This window comes from Oryzias melastigma, linkage group LG23, assembly GCF_002922805.2.
Source record: "Oryzias melastigma strain HK-1 linkage group LG23, ASM292280v2, whole genome shotgun sequence".
Classification (NCBI taxonomy): domain Eukaryota; kingdom Metazoa; phylum Chordata; class Actinopteri; order Beloniformes; family Adrianichthyidae; genus Oryzias; species Oryzias melastigma.
This window is the reverse complement of record NC_050534.1, coordinates 6,260,135-6,281,740: the sequence shown is the minus strand read 5'-3', so window position 1 is coordinate 6,281,740 and position 21,606 is coordinate 6,260,135. Positions and strand designations below refer to the sequence as shown.

Here is a 21,606-nt window from a genome sequence, read left to right as displayed (position 1 = left end):
ACTGCAGCATTTAATTCTAGTTTGGATTCAAATCATAAAGGGAAGGTGGGGGTCTGGAGTTGAGACCACCGTTGAGCTAAAAAATAAACAATTTCAACTCAAATTTGGGTTTCAACGTAGATTATTACCGTATTTTTCGGACTATAAGTCGCACCGGAGTATAAGTCGCAGGGGCCAAAAAATGCATAATGAAGAAGAAAAAACCATACACACTGGAGTATAAGTCGCATTTTTTTCAAGTAATTTATTTTACAAACTAGTTGAAAAAAACGATATTACATCATCCTGGAAGGTAAGTTATAACATTGATAAGTGAATAGAAAACAGTCTGAATATGTGTCAACACATATTCACATATTAGCATCATGAAAAAAACGAAAAGGTGTAGCATTTATATAACATAACAGTTTTATTTAACTATAGACTCAAGAACTCATCAACTTTGTATCTTTACTGTAATTAATTGCACGCAATCTCACTCCATATCACTAAATCCCTTAAATTCTTCGTCCTCTGTGTCACGTCTGAATAACTGAAGTAAATAAAGTAATTGCATAGATCACCATAAGAGGGCACTCTAGACTTACGGTCCATATCTCATCATTAAAAATTCGTATATAAGTCACACTGGAGTATAAGTCGCAGGGACATTCAATCTATGAAAAAAACCGCGACTTATAGTCCGGAAAATACGGTAATCAGTTTACTTAGAAATGAATTCAATGATTCATTCTTTTTACTCATGTTTTTACACAAAAAAACAAAGAAAAAAAAGATTTTTGATTCAAATGTTTGTGTCAAATTTTAACTAGTTTCTGTTTTTTCCATACAAATAAGTATATTTATACAATAAATCTATATTTTTTGTAATCTGCTGGACTTGAAAAATTGGAAAAGCATAAATAGTTTGAGATTTTTGGGTTCACAAATCAAAAATGATACAAATAAAAAAGGAATTAACTGAGAATAAAGCACAGAAAGAAAGATTTAATATTTAATTCCGGGAGTATTATAATTATTCTGAGCTCCTGCTATGTATAACGCCTATAAAGGTTTATTTCCACACAATTAAACTTTATTCTTTTAATAAATTTTTGCTTGGTTAACTATGTTATGAGTGCATATTATTACTGTAATGAAAAGTCTAATGAAATTTGTGAGTTTTTTTAGAGGATCTAAAAATCCTATAACTGAATATTTTTGGAAAAAGTCACAATAAATCTAAAAATTTATAAATGTTTATTTTTCTGCAGAAGCTGATAAAAACAATACCCATATAAAATATACTTGAATTAGTGATTATATTGAAAAATATGAAATGTAAGTGGAACAACATAATAAGTTAGTTGAGGATAAATGTTTGTGTCAAAAAAATTCTACCTAATAATATTTAATTTTATGTCTTTGCTAAATATATAAAACATGTTAAAGGATGACCACACGGATCTGATATTATTTTTTGATGGGAGTGAATGAAAAAGAAAAAAAAAGCAGGAGTTTGGAGGAGAAGGCAAACCTGAACGATGTCTCTCTCTGCGAATCTTCCTCTGGATGAGAGTCTGATTTCATCGCCGTCCAGCTCCACCATCGCTGGGAAGAACAGGGAGGATTCAAGCATCAGAAAACAAGCTGGACAGACTGAAAAGTAGCTTTTTCTCTCTTAAGCTTTTAAACAAAATGTCAAAGGTCTTTGTAGTGAAGAAATGGGTTAAACATTTAAACATCTGAATTTAGTTTCTCACCATCAAACTCTGCAGGTCCGACACCGACGATGATGATCGACATCGGCAGACTGGAGGCCTAAGAAGGACACAAAACAGTGATGAAACTCTGATCCAGATCCATCAGCTCTGAGCCTAATACCTTGCATTTTTGTCCTTAGACAGGTTTAGATTTTTCAGCAACTTTTTAAACCTTTCAAATGTACTCAAAAGGACTTCTTTGCTTTTTTCCAAAGGACAAAAAGGAGTAAAAACGCTTCCTCTGAGAGGCTGAACTGGATATTTGGTAAATCTTCTCGGAGCTGAGACGCATCCTTCCAGAATATCAACTATCGTTCAAGGACACAGGAGGGCTCAGTTGTCATCAATTTAAAAGGGCAATGCATTCAAGCCAAATTACAGAGATTTTATGGCTGAGTTTTCCTGCAGGAATACAAACACTGACTTCCACTTAATGCACTGAGGTGACTGAGTTGAAGTCTCTTTTGTCTGAGTGCTCCGCATGGACAATAAGCTTACCCTACTGCGGTCTAACTGTATTTGATTTTCAAACCATTTTTTGCAGCAAAGCAATCTTTTAACTTCCTGTTTGAAGCTGGTTTAAAAATGAGAGCGGCTGAAGAAACTCAGTTCACCAGGTGACCTCTCGGGGTATTATCCTCAGGAGCCTGGTGAAGAGATACGTACTGCGCTTTAACTTAATTTAATTTGGAGAAAAACTCTATAAACAGTCTGTAAATATAGTTATAGTCCATAATTAGTCTATAACTAGTGTATAATAGTATATAACTAGTTGTATATAATAATATACACTATGTATAGCCTATAAATATAGCAACAGTCTATAAACAGTCTATAAATATGTATAGCCTATAAATATAGTAACAGTCTATAAACAGTCTATAAATATGTATAGCCTATAAATATAGTAACGGTCTATAAACAGTCTAAGTGTATAATAGTATATAACTGGTGTTATATACTATTATACACTGGTTATAGTCTATAAATAGTCTAAATATAGTTAAAGTCTATATATAGTCTATAACTAGGGTAAAATTGTATGTAAGTGGTGTTATATGCACTATTATACACTATGTATAACCTATAAATATAGTAATAGTCTGTAAACAGTCTGTAAATATTGTTATAGTCTATAACTAGTGTACAATGGTATATAACTGGTGTAATATACTATTATACACTAGTTATAGTCAATAAACAGTTTATAAATATAGTTATAGTCTATAATTAGTCTATAACTAGTGTGTAATACTATATAACTGGTATTATATACTATTATACACCAGTTATAGTCTATAAATAGTCTATAAATATAGTTAAAGTCTATATATAGTCCATAACTAGTGTGTAATAGTATATAACTGGTGTTATATGCACTATTACACACTATTTGTAATCTATAAATATAGTTATAGTATATAATTAGTCTATAACTAGTGTGCAATACTATATAACTGGTATTATATACTATTATACACCAGTTATAGTCTATAAACAGTCTATAAATATAGTTATAGTCTATAATTAGTCTATAACTGGTGTATAATACTATATAATTTCGTGTTATATTGTATTATACACAAGGTATAGTCTATAACTAGTGTGTAATAGCATATAACTGGTGTTGTATACTATTATATACTATTTATAGTCTATAAATAGTCTATAACTAGTATATAATATAACTTGTGTTACATCCATAAAAACTGCGCTAGGATTGAGTTTATGTAGAAAAACTTTGACTAACCCATTAACCCCTGTGCTCTCTTATGGGGTCCAGATGACCCCACCCTTACATTGACATGTTAGCCCTTCAATGACAAAGGTGGACAAGACTTCATGTCTTTCATTGGACACCAGTAAAGATCGACAATCAATGAAAAAAAAAGTTCAGCGCACTGTCTTGTGGGGTCCAGATGACCCCACTTTTAATGTAAAAAAGCCAAGGAGAGCGGAAGGGTTACTACTGGAAATGTCACTGGGAAAACTAAAATAACACTTTGACCGTTTACACAATCAACGTAAAGCAGCTGATTCTGATGCAAAACAGGGTCTTTTCAGTCTTTTCAACACTGGAGCTAAAGCAGTGTTAACGGGTTAAAACAGCCACAAAATTGTTTGGGCTGAAACATCTCAAACTATTAAAGACAAATGGGTGAGGTCACACAATATTTAGTCTTTGAGACAGTAAACATTTGAAGGGCGATCCAGAGTATAAAATGGATCATCCCATTTTATGTATGAGATCGGCCCCCACACTCTCCTGGTAACCATTGAAGCCTGCTTTGTATTCATCTCTTCATTCATAATGACCAAATCGTGACATGTTGATGGTGTGCGGCTCCAACAGCCTGTGTGAGAATCTTGATGTGTGGTTCGCCCGGCACCTCCCGGAGCGCTGCGTGGGCCGACACATCACAGTCAATAATATTGGAGATGGGAGAATCAGCAACAGGGTCTAAACTCTCTGACAGCTTACAAACGACGTGCGTTTTAGGATGCTCGTGCGTGCGCCACAGAGCCAGCGGCGCTCACCGTATCGGAGTAATGTGTGGTCCTGAGGCTGCAAACACACTGAAGATAGCATCAAAACATATCCTGCTTAGATATATTTTTTGGTCACTTTATTAATGTCTTCTAACACCTCTGCTAATCTAACTGTTGCTGTTTCTATTTCTTCAATCTATTCCTAACTTGTCCGTTTTGCGGGTTTGAGGCCCTGCCTTCAGAGAAGTGGCTCCAGCGCTCGACTCTGCAGACTAGGCGGTGTTTTGCTCCAGAGCTGTGAGCTGACAGTGATGGAGCAGGAGGGTTAATAACATGCTGCCAATGAGGAGCAAAGTTTTTCTGAAAACTGTAAGAAGGATGCATGCTGCATTTGTGACGAAGAAAAAGACATTTGTCACAAGAACTTTGTGGTTGTTGTATGTACTATAGATGTGTATACTGTACTGTATTATACTTGTACTTTTTTAGTTACGTATATATATCTATATAGTAGGGCTGCCACAATTAATCGAGTAATTGACTATTAAAATAGTCGATGACTAATTTAATAGTCGATTAGTCGTTACTTTATATTAAATAGTGTTGGAGTGTGGTAAAGTTCAAAGTTATAATGGCATTCTGTTAGCTTTTTGGACTATTTTGGCATTTATTTTTTGTTTTGGCTATTTTAGGGTTTAGCTAATATTTAATCTACATGCTAGCTATTTTGGCTAATTTACATTTTTTTAGGCTCTTTTGGAGTTTAGCTAATATTTCAGCTACATGCTACCTATTTTGGCTAATTTAGGCTTTCCTTTTTTGTTTTTTATGCTATTTTGGAGTTTAGCTAATATTTCAGTAACATGCTGGCTATTTTGGCTAATTTAGGCTATTTTTTTTGTTTTTTAAGCTATTAATATTTCAGCTACATGTTAGCTGTTTTGACTAAGTTAGAATTTTTCTGTTTTTTTAGGTTATTTTGGAGTTTAGCTAATATTTCAGCCACATACTAGCTATTTTGGCTAATTTAGGATTTTTCTGTTTTTTTTTTAGAGTATTTTGGAGTTTAGCTAATACTTTAGCTTCATGTTAGCTATTTTCGCTCATTTATGATTTGTTTCAGTTTTTTTTTTTTGGCAAATTTGGAGTTTAGCTAATATTTCAATTACATGCTAGCTGTTTTGGCCAAATTAAGAATTTTTTCAGTTTTTTTAGGCTAATTTGGCATTTAGCCAATATTTCAGCTTCAGCTATTTCAGCTATCATCTTCAATGTTTTTTAACTATCAATTTCAGCATCATCAGCAGCCAAATTCATCTTCACACGAGCATTATCACAGGTAAAGCTATATATAGAGTTTTTTGTTAATTTAAAGCTAATGATGGTTAAGATACTTTACATCCACTTTGCACATGACCCGATTAGTCGACTAATTGGAAAAAATAATCGGTGATTAGTCCACTATTAAAATAATCGTTTGTGGCAGCACTAATATTTACTAAATACAGCTAGAATCAGCATTTAATTAGACAGAAACTGAATTTTTATATATAATATTTAAGACTAATATCATTGGTCAGCCAAAAAAGATGAAACCCAGATATTAGACTTAAATTAATACCAACTGCAAACAATGCAAAAGGAAACGAAGGGTACTCATTTCTCCCTATACCATCACCACCACATTATGGTCACCCATAAGGGCTATAACTGACATCTGTCATTGCCAACAAAGGGTATAGAACAAATTACTGATTGAACTTTTCATATAGACTAAATACTTGTTTTGCACCATAATTTACAAATAAATTATTTAAAAATCAGACAATGTGAATTTCCGTTTTTTTTCTTTTGTGTCTCATAGTTGAGGTATAATGAAAATGACAGGCCTCTCTCATCTTTTTAAGAACTTGCACTATTGGTGGTTGACAAAATACTTTTTTGGCCCACTGTTTATACAGACACGCCATATAAGTAGCTTCCCTTTGGCAGAATTGTATCTTTTAACATTGGCCTTTGAAACACTATTTTGTATTAAAAAAAGACTGGTATTTTTCTTTTAAATAACTTTTCTCAGTCTTGCTGCTAGCAGAGGTAAATGTTGTCTTTTAATTATGCTTATGCCATTTTTTAGCCAAAATCTAAAAACCATGAACATGTCTAGGATATAGTTCCTGCAGAGTTGATCAAAAATGAGTTTTGAAAATGTGGGCAAAACCCAAGCAACCGCGCCCCCCTTCCAGTCACCCATAGCTGAGAACTCTCTGTTTACACTCTCCCACTAGTAAAGAAATATTACACTAAAATATAAAAGTTGAAGTTCTTATCTTGAACCAATCGGTTTATATTAACTGACTTAAGAGCAGTTTGTTAAAAAGTAAAATCTAAAACATAGATTTTACTGTATCATTCAGACAGTAATATTAAATTGGAGTTTACAAAAAAATATTTTATAAACATTTAATCAATGTGAATATTTATAAGTTTAAACTAATGTTACAATTTATGAGTAAATTATAATATTAATTTACTACAGCTACATTAAAATACAATTGTATACTTTTTAAAGGGGGGTTCAACTTTTAGCTTTCTAGGTGATTATAAATAAAAAAATAATAAATAAATAAAGGTAAAAATGTACCTTTTTAGAGGTTTGAAGGCAAAACCTTGTAAAAGTAGACGTCAGATCTTCTGTATTAGCCTCACTTTGTGTTGCTTTACTTATTTTTGAGTCTCAGATATTTCATATCAAAGTTTCCAAACCAAACTGTGACCTTTGAACCTCCGGAGCGTGAAGGAGCAGCATCAGCAGAACTTACGTTGACGATAGCTTCTTTGGTCAGAGCCATGTCTGTGATGACGCCGTCTGTGATGATGAGGAGGACGAAGTACTGCGAGCCGTCCTTCACAGAGGCTGCATACCTGTGTGGGAGAAGCACAAAGGGAAATTCTTCGGTTTCCATCCATACGTGACAGACTTTCCCATTCACCGTCATTATTCAGAGGTGAAAACATTTACATACAAATGGGTAAAGTGCACACATATCGTTTCTGCTGCTTTGATTTTTCCACACCTGGGTTTTTACTTCATCCAACAGACAATGTGGACACGTCAGTTCAAAGAACCGAGTGTTACTGTAGGTTTTAACATTGCCAGCTGGAGACATTTTGGTGCAAATAACGACTAAAGGAGAGCCAGGGAGCTCTGGCTCGAGGGAGTAAAATTAATAAGGTGGAGAGAAAGAGGGCAAAAAAATTGTTTTGAGAAAGAAAAGTGTGCTTGATGAAAGAGAAAACAAAAAAAGCTGCAGCCAGGCTTGCAGCTGACAAATAGGAGGCAGAGCAGCAGAAAAATACTTTGTGTATTTGTACAAAAACAACTGTAAAAGTTTTTAATGAGGTTAAGGAGGAGGATTGTGCAGAGAATGTGCTGATTAGTCTGAAGGAAGGTTTCATCTTATGGCAAAAACAATAAATAATGATCTGGAAACTTGTTTTGAACTGAAAATGTTATTTTAGCTTGTAAAGCCATAGAAACTTGATAATATATGTCTTCTGTTTGTCTGATACAGTTTTGCTGGGTTTCATCCTATGACCTTTTTTTCAAAAATCTTAAATATAAATCCTCAGGATCTATTGCAGTGTAAGGTACACTTAAAAGCTTTAATTTTTCAAAAAACAACAGTGTGTCTTATAATTTGGAGCACCATATAAATGGATTCAAGCTGTTTAATGATGTTAAAGCAATTTTTAAAGGGGGTTAAAATGTCAGTCTGTTGGGTGTTAGTATGAACATGCTAATGTGGCTAACATGTAGCGGTATCTGACTGATTTTTAGAGCATAGTCACAGTAATGTTTATTTTAGCTTTTTGTTAAGAGTTGCAAACAAGATCAGGTGTTTTAGCAAATACGCTAACACAGCTAACGTGTAGCGCTGTCTGATTTAGTTTTTGTCTGTTATCTATAAGGTTGGGGGTTAGTGTAACATTTGTTTTAGTGGTATCACTCTGTCTTTTATGTGTTGCAAACAAGGCTGGGATATACAGGTATTGTGAACATGGTAACACAGCTAACGAGGCTAACGTGTAGCGGTGTCGGACTGCTTTTTATTTTGTGTTACTAACAAGGTTAGGAGTTAGCATAATCTTAGTAAAGTTTGTTGTAGCCCAGAATCAGTCTGTTTTGTTACAAGTTGCACACAAGTTTGTGTGTTAAAATGACCATGCTAATGCCGCTAACATGAAGCAGTGTCGCACAGTTTTTTCTTCCGGTTACTTGCATGGTTGGGAGTCACGGTAATGTTTGGTTTGGCCGAATCATTCTGTTTTGTTACAAGTTGCAAACAAGGTTGAGTGTTAGTGTGAATACGCTAACATGGCTAACGTGTAGACGTGTCATCCATTTTTTTTCCTAACGAGTTTGGGAGTTAGCCTAGCCACAGTAGCATTTGTTTTAGCGGAATCACGCTGTTTTATTAGAAGTTGCCAACAAGGTTGAGTGTTAGTTTAAACATACTAGCATGGCTAACATGTAGCGCTATCATACATTTTTTTCCTTTTTCTTACAAGGTTTGGGAGTTAGCCTAGCAACGTTTGTTTTAGTGGAATCAGTCTGTTTTATAACGAGTTCCAAAAAGGTCAGGTGTTATTTTGAACATGCTAACACGGCTAACGTGTAGCAGTGTTGCACTGCTTTTTATTTAGTGTTACTAAAAAGGTTGGAGATTAGCATAGTCGCAGTAGCACTTGCTTTAGCGGAATCAGTCTGTTGCAAATAAGGTAAGGTGTTTTTGTGAACATGCTAATGCGGCTAACATGTAGCAGTGTCATACAGTTTTTCCTTTCTCCTGTTGCTAACAAGGGTGTGAGTTGACGTAGTCACAGTAATTTTAGCTTCTTAGCTCTTAGCTTAGAATCAGTCTGCTTTATTTGCAAACAAGCTTGTGTTTTTGGAAATACACAAACGTAACCAACATCTGACAGTTTTTTTTTTGAGTGATACCTACAAGTTTGGGGGTTAGCATAGTCACAGAAGCAGTATCACTCTGTTTTTTTTTACAAGCTGTAAACAAGATTGGGAGTTACAAGTATGCTAACTCTTACTCTTTTGTCTCGCTTAATGCGACTTATCATTCTGTGCCGTTTTTACGAAATAAGTTCAGAAATAGACCATTCAATATAGTGCAGAAAATGTGGTATTATGGGATGTCAAACTTGATTACATAACAGGATAAGAAAGCAAACATGATTATACTTCTGACATTTATTTACCAGCATTCCTTCGAACGGCGAACAACTGCAGACACTTGTTTTGTTTTTCATCAACCACCAACTAGATATGCGGAGAAGAGATTCACCCAAAGACACCGCTTTAATTACATATGAAAAGTTTCATATGTTTTCTTGGCAAGCTTCACCGTGGCAGAAATTATGCCCTCATTGAACAAGGAGAAAACAAACTTGCAATCAGCTCTGCAAATTCCTCTTAGCTACCTGGCAACAGTTACCTCCCAGAGCTCATTACTTCTAAACCTGCGAGAGCATATTTAGGGTCTTCTGTACTTTGTGTTCCTTTGCACTGTCTAAAAATGATCCCTGTTACATAAAAGGCAACGGCAAACACACAAGTTTGAAAGAAGAGAGTGAAATCAAGTGTTCTAAGAGTTACCTGGCCACGTGGTTGATGACGGGGGCGAAGTTGGTTGGTCCGTAAAGTTGAACCGACTTGAGGGTTTGATAATAGGCTTCCATCACTCCATCGATACCATCACAGTACGGGTTCTGAGGGTTACCATTCTACAGAAAAAAAGGAATTCTGAAATGCTGCGATCTCTTTTTAGGGCTAACTATAAAAAGAAAGGACTTTTTGGCAAGTTGATTGAAGGGTTTTGAAGACTTGGACTCACCAGGGCAAACTCGTGGGACACTCGTCCATCAGGTGGGAGCTTGGCTCCAAAACCCAACGCAGGGAACATCTTGTCACTGTCATAGTCCTGTATTATTTCTCCGACTGCCTTCAAAGCCATGGCGTAGGCGTTGAGCTGGTAGGGGCTCATGTAATGGAGCGATGTGGGCTGGGCTGGGTTACCTGTGTATGGCACACGCACGGCACCCTCAAAAAAATCATCCACTTTCTGATTTTTTTTTGACAAAAGGCATAAAAATAGGAACTATTGTGACTGTGAGGTGCCTTTATTGTCGAGGAATATTGGACTTGTAATGAGTCACCTACTGTTTCTTGAAGCAGTGACTGTTTAAAACCACACTCCAACCTCCCCATGACTCATCAAGTCACTAATTCTCTTGACTTAATGACTTGCAGACTGAGTTTTCACTGATTGGCTCGAGAAGAAAAAAAAAAAATCAGGTACAACTAATGTTTTCTTTTCCTTATCCACTTCTTTGAAGACATGCATTTGATATGGCTCGGTGTAATTGCTGGCACCTGTCCTGCAAGGCCGGAGCTCAAGGGTGGATGGATGATTCAGTTTTTAATCACGGCCATCGTAGCGTTTTAGTGCACTGCGCTTCGGCTGCCAGGTGTGATGGAGAGGTCCATTAGGAAACACTTTATTCCCTCCCGAACACATTTAAATACCCCCCCCCAAAGCACTTATCTATCTGTGGATGTGTGTTTGCAACTCACCATTGGAAGCTGTGAAGTCAATAGCCACGGTGAAGTTGATCTGGGTCCTTGGAAGACAGAAAAGAGACATCAACTAGAATGTAAAAGTTAGTTTGCTTGAGTGACCATAAAAAAAATCTAGAGTAGCAGTTTGCATGTGGCAGATACAAATTCAAATTGCTTCAAGGAACTGGAAAAATCCAAGTTTAAAGTGATGCCTCTTTTATTTTACAAATCTGGTTTTAAAGGGAAGCATGAGTTGAGGTGAGTAAAAAAGTAAAACTAGTCATGTGATCGGTTTGATTTCCTTTAAGGCAAGGATAGACAACTTTGGGCCTCGAGGGCCACATTCCTGCATGTTTTCCAATGTACCGTCCTCCGGTGGACACACGCTGAACCAGGTAATCACTTATGAGTAAGGCCTGGATATCTGGAAATCATGGAGGCACTTTAAGGGGTGCCAAAAACTGTTTGCTTGGATTTCAGATACCAATCCTTGGACTTGGACTCCGGTTTTGCACCAACAACCAGACGTAATAGAGTTTCATTACAATGTCCAACTGTCTGGGGGTTGACCTTTACAAGTGGTGGGGGTTTTAGAGTCGTCCAGGTTTGTGAAGGATCGTAGAGAGTAGCGGACAGTTCAACAAATTAAACCATATTCTTTATTGTCTCCTTTTATGTCATGACATGCAAAAAAATATTGTATTTGGACCACGGCCCGAGATCCCATTTAGGTTTTGGCCCTTTGAGCGACAAAGTTTGGGCACCCCTGCTTAAGTCCATAGTAAAGTGTTAGCACAAACTGCCCTAATGGGTAGTTCTGAAGTGTCTGGAGGCAAAAAATGGGCAAACCTGTACAGGGCACACGAGGAACAATCACTTATCACATGCACAGGATTTCATCATCTGCGTAGACGAAACTGTTTTTTGTGGACTACACATTTTTTGTGGGGAAGATCCATACAACATGCCTGCATCTCATCGACTTCACCCTTACTCTACCATTGCTTTTTAACCCTTGTGCTGTCCAAGACTCGTTAACGTAGGGAATGTGGTCATCTAGAACCCACACTATGGCACAAGGGTTAAGTATATAGATTGACCATAGAAAAACATGTACATGAACATTTATACAAGCTCACCAAATGGTCTACAACAGGGGTGTCAAACTCAATCGCACAAAGGGCCAAAATCCAAAACTCACCTTAGGTCGTGGTCTGACCTAGACTCACTATAAATATACTGTATAAATAAACTGTGATGGTTTTTGCAGTGGGCTTCTATAAAGACAGTGTGCCTTCAAATGATCAGAGAAAGTCAGAACAAAGCCGCTGCAAACAACAACACCCACCAACAGGAAGTGGAGCATCTCTCTCAATCAAAGCAATCCCTAACTTGTTAACCTTCAGGAGCACGGCATGTTTAGTCACTCTGTCGCAGCACTTTCACACCAATCCTCAGAGCTGCCGCACTAACAAAAGCTTCCTTCCTTCCTTCCTTCCTCTGGAGACAAACGCAGAGCAGCTCATCATCTCTGTCACCTTAGAGGGGTCAGATGAAGACGCCATGCAGTCAAGAAGTAGAACAAAAACAAGGAGGAAAAGGTTTTAATGATGCTCCCACGCATGTTGAGTTCTAAAGCCTCAGACAGTACATACAGATAAAAGACATTCTTTGATATAGTAATATTAGAAAGAACTGCTTTACTTTTTTCCCACCATAGTGAAATAACTAACAATACCTTCTGTAATGAGAAAGGGATAGCCCACATTTATGCCCTGAAAGCTGCGGCTGCTCATCTTGGTTTAATTTGCAGATAGCTCCAGGCAAAGAAAAACAAATCAATGATCGCTATCACTGAGTTCTCAGCACTTAATGACTGCAGCGACAGGTCAAGACTTTCTAATGAAAGGTCTCTGCTCGCAAAGTTTCTTTTTCTTTTATGTGTTTGTCTCTTGTTTGTGTTACCTAGAAGCTGCACGAACAATAAGTAAAGCTGAGTGTTTTCGTGCTAAAGCAATTCATTTAAACAGTAACTCCTACTGGAGGAGTTTGTCAAGTAAACCTCTTTCGCTTTAAGTATAAGCATAAATCAGCTAATTCCAGTGAGGAGAAAAGTGGCTTTTCATATTGACTGTGCACTGATATGCAACACTTTACTACATTAGCACAAAGCTGCTTTTTTCTTCTTCAGAATAACGTTAAATGTGTAAACGGTTTAAGAATTACGACAGTAAACTTTTGAGGTGTAAAAGGGTAATCACAACAACAAGCCCAGCATGGATCCGTGTATTGACCTTTTCGTATAACTAGTTGTGGAGAATGTTCACACAAACTCATAGTGAGGGTTTGTATTGCGTCCACTATGGAAACCACATGGAAAATTACTCTTCTTGTTTGGGACCGACAGAAAGTCCCACCTTGGGGTGTTTTTTTTCTTCCTTTTTGGCCCCGCAGGCTTTACTGCAATGCTAACTAAATAAATCCCATATGATCACATTTACTTGTATGGACAACACCATAGAGGTTTTTATAAACTTGCATAGTTTCAGCTTCTTATCTGCAAGAGGAAAAAGTAGAATAGAACTTGAAATCAAGTTACTGAGGAAAAGCATGAAAATAATGAATGTGGTAAGGAGTTGTTTACTACACAAATAAATGGTGAAGTATTTATAGCTGACAGCATAACATCCATGTGTTGTGATGATGTGAAAACTGTCAGATATATGAAGAAAATAATTATCTTAAGTGAATGTTATATATTGACATTAAAAATTGTCGTTTGTGTTCAAAAATGTGACAACTCCAGCAGAAAAGCATTTGAAATTCTAGCTGTAATTAAAAAAAAATGGCCAAGAACCAGAAAATAAAACTATTTGTAATACATATTTATTTTCCACAGTATGAAAATATCAGGAGTTAAAGAAGACAGCTGCGAGGTCATGAGAACAGGAAGACAGATTTCTGGTCCAGCTCCTCATACTGGCGCTCACACATAAATTATGCATGCCCTCTTTCCTTTCTGCAACATCTCTCCTGGACGGACAAGCAGAAACTTTGGAAAAGTGAAGTTGTTTGAGCGTAAATGTGCAGCGAAGGAAGATGAGGATGAGAAAAGGAGAACGGGTCGATCAGTGAAGACGTCAAAGTGAAAAAAACCAACAACAACAGAGACATATTTACACTTGTTTGGTGATGACGTGCGCCTCTACAAACTCCAAAAATACGATCAATTCACTGCATACTTTTCCCACGTGTTAAGTCACTGGTACTGAATAACATTTTGATAGCTGTGTCATCTAGTTTCATGTGCAAAACCTCTATCAGTTTCTGGAAAAGTAAAAAAAAAATGCTTTTAATGCCTAAAATGCTCCACTGAATTTGATTTATGGCTCAAAGACTATTAATTAATACTTGGAGAAAAACTAGTTATTTCTCAGAAATGCTATTTCTATTCAAATACAGGAATCGGAGTTCACTGGTTCCTGTAATCACTTCACATTTATGAAGTTTTTCTATGACCTTCAATAGAAATCACTGTTTTTCATGTGTGCACACAGAAAACTGATTAGATTAATACTAAGCCAGACATATGTCGCAAGTTCTTGAATGTGCTTTTAGCATGTGGTGTTTACACTGGACTGTTGTTACCTAATATAGAAGCATTACCTGGATATAAATGATACAAGTATTAACAAGAAAGTCTTTGACAAATGGAAAAAAAAACGGAATTTCCACAGAACCAGCAAAGATTTGAGTTTGACTCCACCAAATCAAATCAAATCAAACTTTATTTATAAAAGCGCCTTTCATACTCAAGAGTAATCCAAAGCGCTTCACATTTAAAAACAAAACATACACAATAAAAGCCCAACCCACCCTTCACACACACCCTCCCCATATCACATACACCCATGACCCCACACACAATGAATACTTTAAAAAAAAAAAAAATCTTGTAAAATAAACTTAAGGCTTGGCTCTGCTATGAGGAAACAGTATTGAGGATTCTATCATACCAAAGACCAGCTCAGTCAAAGGAACATCGCCACGGCGCCCACCCAGACTGGGACAGCAACAGAGTCCACTCCACAGCTGTGAGGCTGCAGTGCAGGACTCCAGCCGCCCCAGCAAGGGCGAGAACCACGGCAACGACCCCAGACCAAGCAGACAAGCCCTGATATGATAGAACCCACAGGAAACACTGGGGGTAAAAGGACAGTAAGATAATAAAATTAAATACATAAAATGTATGTAAAATAAATAACATTGAAATTGAGATTAAATACATAAAATATAAAATTCATAAAGAAGAAAGATAAATGAATAAATAAAGAAAATAAATGAATAAAAACTAATTTAATAAATAGGCAGATAAGATCAACTAAAAGCAGAATTAAAAAGGTGGGTCTTGAGCCTCTTCTTAAAAACCTCTACGGTCTCTGCGCCTCTGAGACTCTCCGGCAGGCTGTTCCAGAGTCAATCATTCTGGGTCAAGAAGGTCAAGTGAATCTTTAACCAAACTTGAATTCAAGTTGTCCTCGAAGCGTTTTCAAGTTCGACACATTGAAGGGGGCAACTCAGTTTTTTCTGTTCCGGCTCTTAAGCAGAAAACAGGCCTTGACACGATCATCCACAGCTTTACCTGATTCTTTCATGAGCAACAAGATGCACTACAGTGAGTACTACGTCAAGAATAAACAGAGAAAATCCCTGCAAGTCACACATACAAAAGGCATGATATAGAAAAAGGAAAATATCTTCATTCCACTTCTTGATCTGGTGGATAAACTACAATAATATTTCCCACTGGACTCACTTCAGTTGATGCCAAAAAACTGCTCACCCCTTCACATATTTTTTAGGTTTCACTGTACTTTTAGGAGCAAACCAAACTATCTATGCAGTTACAGCTGCGACTTGTTAGTGTGGAGCAAAAGAGCATAACATTAAAGCCCCACTGATCCATTTTCAAACCGTCCCCAGTTGTCTTCTAACTACTATTATAGCGTTTTTAGCCAAAATCCCAAAAATCGGTGCTGTTTTCTAAGGCATAGTTCTGCAGTTGTGGGCGGGATCCTTGGCGCACAGAAACTCCGCCCCCTCCTTTCCATCATCCTTAAAGCTAAGAAAAGCTATTGTAATTTTATTTTTTTTAAATATAAGTCCTCCATCATCAGTAAAGTGTCACATGCTGAAACACTATTTTCCTCAGGGTGGATCTTGAAAAAAAAATAAACTCAACAGATAAAAAAAAATCGAAGTTGTACAATCAAACGTTGATTTTTTCACTCGGCAACATTTGCCAAACAAACTTTCTTTTTTTTACCTGGGCATACTTTGTGTTTTGTTTTCCATTTACACCATTGACTGTATAAGAGAACTGGACAGAGTGATCCCTGTCCAAACAGGAAGTACCTCTTGGCATTCTGTTTGCCAAAATAACCATTCTTGCTCTGACACCTATTTTGAACATCTTCTCGATAAACTTAATTTTTTTTTCAGGATAATTTTTCATAATATTTATATTATAAACTAACCAATCAGAAGCCTTAGTAAAAGCATGTGATAACCTCTGACCCCCATCTCTAACATTCAAAACATTTGATTGACAGATTCTCCCGAGGTCGCTTTCCGTGGAAGGGGGTGTGGCCTTCCGACATGCTCACTCCTGATTGGCGACAGGTAGTTGCCATAGAAACGTTGATTCAGACCGACTCGGACCAATCACCAGTTTTGTTTGGAGCCAGAAGGAAGCCGTTTTCTATGGGTGACATGACACTCGCTCAGTCCAGTTCTCTTATACTGTCAATGATTCACACTGAAGTGAACTGCACCAGGGTTCACTTGCAAATAAACCAGGTTTAGCTTTTTTTGATTCACTCGAGAGCTGACTATCTGAGGGAACAAACTGGAATAGAACAACTGGTTCAGGTGTGAATGTACCTTTACTTTTAACATGCGATTTTCAAACTACTTTAACATTTAGACTATTTATGCTACTTAGCTTAGTGTAAAAAGGTTAAAGAATATTTTACAGCAAGTGCAATCATGGTCAAAATGGTTAATAACCGTTCAAAATCTTACAAAAGGGTGGCCGTTCTTTACTATGCTCCAGGGTTCCTTTGAAAAAGAGGTTTTTAATCTTAATGGGACTTCCCTGGTCAAATAAAGGTTAAATAAAAAAAGAGCAATAATTAGAAAATATTGTAACAAGTCTATTCCCGACTTTATATACGTTGGCTCTTAATAATAATCCAACAATGAGACAAAACAGCTTTAAAGCTCCTTTTTACAAAAATAATTCCAAATTTAAAGCATAAAAATGCTCTAAAATGTTCACAGAAAAGTCCTTCTTGTTATTCAAGCACCAGGGTGAACTGGGGATGCATGAGTGAACTGAGTGGCCTAAAAACAGCATCAGATGTTGTCCGACCTCTCCTGATGATATGCAAACAGATGTTGGTGGTTGGACGGAGTCCACATGTGGAGAGGAGGGGAAATGAGTGGAAAGGAGAGAAGAAACCCTCTGACCTTTATTGATTCTGAGAGGGATTCATTCAAAGCAAAAAAAAATAAAAAATGTTTTCTTTCAGGAGACAAAAAAGTAATTTTCTCACAATTAAAGTAATCTGAAAAAATACACTAGAACTAGAACTGAGCACTTTTAGAAAATCAGTTTATAGAAAATTAAAGCCATCTTCCAAACGGTGACCTTGCATTTTTAATTGTATATATATATATAACAAAAACTAAAGATAAAAATAAAATAAAGATAACCCCTGTGGTTCCTCTGGAACATTCTCTCACAGTGTTTTATTCCTCATTACTTCACTTCCACGTCTCCCTTTGCTGATATTTAGATCTCCTGCTTACAGCGGATCTATAAACCGCAGAAGAAAGAGAGACGACAGACAGAATAATTCCCATGAAAAACACCCCCCACCACCACTATATTTTATTGTTTTGCACCTTATCCTCTTCCTTATTACTTCACAGTATTGTCAATATTACTGAGAAGCCCATAACATTGTGATTTAAAAACTTTTCTAACACCGCCGCTGTTGCCAGGATACAAACCCCCAAGCATGTATAGTGATGTCAGCCATAACATGTTAGGAAAAAATGACTTTATCTAAAAGCTAATTGCTTTTTGTATGAAAAATTCTTTTAAATATAAAGAAAGAAATTGAGAATTCACATATTATATCAGAGGATGCACCAATGGATGCTAAATTTTATAATTCCCTTTCTTTTTATGATTGTCTTCAGCTGTTTATCTATTGTCTTATGACTTTTAAGTGTTTTAACTAATATTCAAATAAGCCTTTTTATGCCAAGCACCTTATTTTCTACAAAGTGATTGATTGACTTTTATAGGATTTTTGCAGATTTGTCAACTGAAGTGTTAAGAGAAATAATGCAGGGAGAAGTGGAAGAACACCATGAACTTTAGCTGTCAGTGGGCGCTATCTCGTAGTGTTGTAATGAAATTGAAGGCTTTTTATTCATGAATTAGCTGTAAATGTAGAACAGTTTTTCAACATCTAAAGCATCCAGAGCTCCAGAACTTCTATGGTTCTTTTCTATTTGTTTGACAGACGTATTAGAACCTATAAGGCTCAGTTTTGGTTTACTTTTGAATTTACTTCTGTATTTTCAATCTGAAAGACTACCTGCTTTTTGGTATGATTTTAATAAGCACAACCTCATCTAAGCGACACTACCTTTATTTTGTCATTTTTCTATAATGCATTCACATACTAGACATAAAATCATGAAAACATAGAAAATTCTGTTGGGAAAAAGGTGATTCATTTTGTTGAGGAAACCTCAAAAATGTTCAATGAACTGTTTTTACAACATAGAACGAAAGTTTTATTGAAATAAAAAAAAAAAAAAAAAGAAAGAAAATGAATGAAAATGCTACTAGTCTACTCTGAACTCCTTCAGCAAGTCGGCGGGCGGGACTTTCGCGGTTAAACACAGAGTTTCCGTAATTTTTTAAATAACGCTGGTGCTTGTTGTTCTGGAAATTTTACGTTGATCCCCGTTCCAAAATAAAATAATGATTGGTTTCCTTGTTGGTGGATTTTTAATAGCAGACAGCTTCATTCCGTCCCGCCTCCTACAGCGAGTCCTCCGCTCTGTATTTCAGCCGTCACATCGACATTTATCTTCCGTCTTATTTATTAAAATAAAAGATCGCTTTTGTCCAAGAAATACAAATGAATGCTACATTCTCTCCTGAATTCAATAAAATCTCAATTAAAATTCAAATAAATTTACTTTAATAAGTTTATTTTGAACTTTATTATTTTGAGTTTTATTACGCTGCAGGTTAACACAAGACAGATAATGTCTGAAATCACCCGTAGATATTTTGAGAAATAAAAGCTGAAGTGTAAATAGTACATGACTGGAGTTGACTCCGCCCAACCTGTACTGAAAATTACTCATTGGACAGGACAAGTAAAATGATATTTTGGACTTAACCTACTAGCATGAACCAGTTTGAAAACAAAACAGCTGATTTACAGGCAAATCTTTACCAAATTTTACATTTACGGTTTTAAAAATGGATACAAGAAAAAAAAAGGTGCAAAATCTAACGAGATGATTGCTCTCTTCTAGAATTTGCCTTAAAGTCTGTTCCAGTAGTTGACGTTTTCCTCATCAAAATAAAAAAACATTTTAATTGACGTCTATATTATTAAAAAAAAACATACGTATATATAAATAAGAGTAAATCCAAAACAGTAAAACACAAATAATTTGGTCTTTCAAATAAGGCAGGTAGATGCCTAGTCAGTTTTAAATAGTCAGATCTCGATGTTTAAGCAGCAATCATCAACAAACAATAATCTGCTATCCGATTTAGCTATTCACATTTTCTCTAACTTAAGTACTTCTCAGACCATGAGGCACACTGAAAAATGTATCTTCATTTTCTCAAAGTTCCTAATAATTCGGTGTTCCTCAGGTATGAATTCAAGTTGTGTTTACGGATTTAGAACAGATTTCTGGTGGAAATCCGACCAAAAGTTTTAGTACGACTTTGGTAAATTACAGTCGCACCACTTGATAGGTTGTTGGAGCATTATGGGTACTGTAGTCAGGAGCCTGACGGAGTGAAACGTACTGTACTTTAACATAAAGAAGAGAAAAAGTGAAAGTATTCTTTTTTTATTGGTTTTGTTACAATATTGAGAGATAATGTCAATAAAGTTTGACTTATCTGTCATGTTATTTTTTTGCAAAGGCTAATAAGAGAGAAAACACTAGAAAAACTTCCCATTGACCCCCCTGACCAATCACTGGCCTCTTAGCCCTCCTAAGGATTCTGGGTATTGTATTTGCATCTTATTAACCGATTATTTTGCTTCACTTAATGTGCTTTATAATCCAGTTTGCCTTATGGTCTGAAATCTAAATTAATCAAACAAAAGTTTGTGCATAAACAACAGAGACAAATTAACTGTAAATCCAGATTTTTTGGCCTCTAGGAAGATTCATGACTACAAACCCCCAAAATGCACTGCAGAGAACAGTAGAAGGGAAACCAGCGACACTTGCATTATGCTAAATCTCCCTCATCACTGACATTGACAGATTTATTGTGTTTTTTTTTCTTTTTGTAATCTGTGAGACGAATTTCTCCTGAATTGAAATGTCTCGGTTCCTTTCAAAGGCCCTGCATATTTTGCTGTGATTGTTGGCTCCTCTAACTAATGATAACCTCTCAGAGGGATGACAGTTCAAGCCGAGTTCCCTCTTTTCTGGTTTCAATATTCAATTCACAAACCAAAACAAATAGGAACAATGTCTGTCACTCAAAGTGACAGGTCTGCCTTCAAAGACACCGCTCAAAATGAAGGGTATCGCCAACAGTTCATCATTTGACTGTCAGTGCCACCAAAAGAGGCCTCTTTTGTTCGGATTCGCAGGTGGTGATGATGCGTTCTGAAAAGGAGGAGACATGGAAGAGAGCGGTTGCGTAACCCTGGATGAGACGGAGTCTTCTCAGATCAGTTATTTATGCTAATTCAACCACCAAATCATGTCGCTAATTAGGTCAGATGAACAATTACCTGATTAGGTTCAAACTGTAGTGAAAAAAAGAGCTGTCAGTCAGCTGATGTGAGAGCGGTGGGGAGGAGAGATAAAAATGACTGTCAGACGACTAGAAAAGCACCTGGCCAGCCAGACTCAGATTAAAATGCATGGGTGAGCACTTAAAAAGGTGTACGCACGGTCTTGGTACCATGTGTATTTAGTGCAATTGAGCGTTGTAGTTCATTTGGGTTTCCAATAGTGAAACAGAACTTAATTTAGCTATAAAACTGAGGTCAAAGCTTTATAGCAGGGGTATTCAAATCCAGGCCTCGAGGGCCGGTGTCCTACATGTTTTCCAACCAACCGTCCATTGAAGCTCCTTATTGGCTAAACATACCTGATCCTGGAAATTAGCAGCAGATAAGGCAGGATTTCTGGAAAACCTACAGCAGAGAGGCCCAAATCCAGGCCTCGAGGGCCAGCTTCCTGTAGGTTTTCCAGAAATCCTGCCTTATCTGCTGCTAATTTCCAGGATCAGGTATGTTTAGCCAATAAGGAGCTTCAATGGAAGGTTGGTTGGAAAACATGTAGGACACCGGCCCTCGAGGCCTGGATTTGAATACCCCTGGTCTAGAGCCCTGTGGAGGAAATTGGGTTGTTTTTCTTTTGTTTTTGTTTCAGCTTTTGTAC

The 21,606-nt window shown here is 36.6% G+C and overlaps 1 protein-coding gene across 2 annotated transcripts in view; it reads right to left on the bottom strand.

The window, feature by feature from the left end:
• The window catches only part of LOC112152641 (copine-8), a 118,077-nt gene that overhangs the window by 6,827 nt on the left and 89,644 nt on the right, over positions 1-21,606 (bottom strand). For both annotated transcript variants that reach the window (XM_024282343.2, XM_024282351.1), the window contains 6 exons: positions 10,879-10,925; positions 10,139-10,320; positions 9,901-10,028; positions 7,052-7,154; positions 1,743-1,800; positions 1,517-1,590 (listed from right to left, as the gene is read on the bottom strand). In XM_024282343.2, coding sequence (XP_024138111.1) covers positions 1,517-1,590; positions 1,743-1,800; positions 7,052-7,154; positions 9,901-10,028; positions 10,139-10,320; positions 10,879-10,925 — 592 coding nt within the window. The remainder of the gene's footprint in view (positions 1-1,516; positions 1,591-1,742; positions 1,801-7,051; positions 7,155-9,900; positions 10,029-10,138; positions 10,321-10,878; positions 10,926-21,606) is intronic.